We start from the raw sequence: 1523 nt of genomic DNA on the forward strand, positions 1-1523 counted from the left end.
CACTCGTATGTTTTGCAGAATTACAAATAATCTGTTGTCTATTTTGTACGATATTATTTGTGTAGGTTGCCTTTTTATCCAAACATTTTTCTATTTTTATCCCCCCATAAGTCCAAAGAATTCGTATGCCAGTGCCTTGTTAAATCGTCTTAAGCATGATCTTTTATTATTTTAAACTGTAGCCTTCTTCACAGCCTTCAGTTCTTCAAGGGAAATTACTCATTAATTCGGAAAATTTTATTCATGTTGTTATAGCTCACAGTCAGAGGTTAACAGTGCGTTTCCAGTGTAACCATGACCATCGTGTTTGCGTTGACCAGTAACGATAAAACCAAACCGAGACCCATCAGAGGTCTGTACGTCTATAGCTCCACTTGGAACACTTACGGTACAAACGATGTAAAGATCCCTTCCTACTGAAACAGAGGAGTTAAAAAGACAGCTCTCTACGTTGATATTTGTTCCGTTGATTTGAAGATTTCTAAGAGATTCATTTTTTACCATAAAAGTAGCGGAGCTAAAATTATATCCTGTAGGCACGAAATTGGTGTACGTGTTGAGATACTGATTAATTCCAGGAATTGTGACCATGAATGTATCGCCATATTTTTTAGCCTCGGTTGAAGACAATGCAATACTGTTTACTGATACAGATTTGGTAGAAATTATGACACCTATTTCGTCTTCGCGAACAAGGAATTCAGCAAACCGATTTTTCAAAAGAAATGTCTTCGTAGATGTTTCCTTGGTGCTATATTTAATATCAGTTTTCACTGCCGACACAATGCGTATATTCGATTGAAATCTGTGGATATTTGGGGGTACGATGAATACATTGTCTAATTTTTCAATTGGTGGGACCATTTCCATGAGCATACTGCAGTACCCATGGTATCCCACAGTATTGCACCTATTTCCTGCAAAGACTGCAACCGGATTGGAAGAACGGATCGTAGTGCCCGTCATATCTGCCTTATGTCCGATTTGGAAAGTTTGAAACCGGTTTAAAATGATATTAAATGTGTCTCCTCTTTTGTAACTTCTTCCCTGAAGCAGTATCGTTGTGTCATGATCAGCTACAAACTCTATACTGACATGAGTGTTGTCTTTCATTGAAGCAACAGTGAAATGACTTCCGGTGTCTAAATTGCTACCCGACGGTGTCGCTGTTGATATGATATAGTTCGTAGAAAGCTTGTCCATGGGAAACACTGTTGTCGTGTCTGATGACAAACGATATTCGGACAAGGATAGTACCGATGACGTCACGGAGGTGTTTATGATAAAACCTTTAGATTCAATGGCAGAGTAGGATGGAACCAAAGAGTAGTGTACATTTAATTTCTTGACTGTTGCTGTATTACTTCCATGACTAGAAATAGATATCAGATTTGAACTTTGACTCTCTGGCAGTGCAACTGTTATATTGAAATCAGTATTTGATGAAACAATAATTGTTCGGTTTGTTGTATTTCCGTTGTTGTGATTTTGGATAAAGCTGACCAGAAAACTTCGCCCTCTGC

General features: G+C 38.1%; 1 protein-coding gene across 1 annotated transcript; it reads right to left on the reverse strand.

Moving 5' to 3' along the window:
- Positions 1–249: 249 nt before the first annotated feature.
- On the reverse strand, positions 250–1418 carry LOC134232583 (IgGFc-binding protein-like; the record flags this gene model as incomplete). Its single annotated transcript, XM_062714569.1, has 1 exon — positions 250–1418. A coding segment is annotated over one exon (1169 nt), but the record flags the coding sequence as incomplete, so codon positions are not given.
- Positions 1419–1523: the final 105 nt, after the last annotated feature.

This window comes from Saccostrea cucullata, unplaced genomic scaffold (genome assembly GCF_032062105.1).
Source record: "Saccostrea cucullata isolate Sc308-1 unplaced genomic scaffold, CSIRO_AGI_Scuc_v1 ctg4117, whole genome shotgun sequence".
NCBI classification, from domain to species: Eukaryota; Metazoa; Mollusca; class Bivalvia; order Ostreida; family Ostreidae; genus Saccostrea; species Saccostrea cuccullata.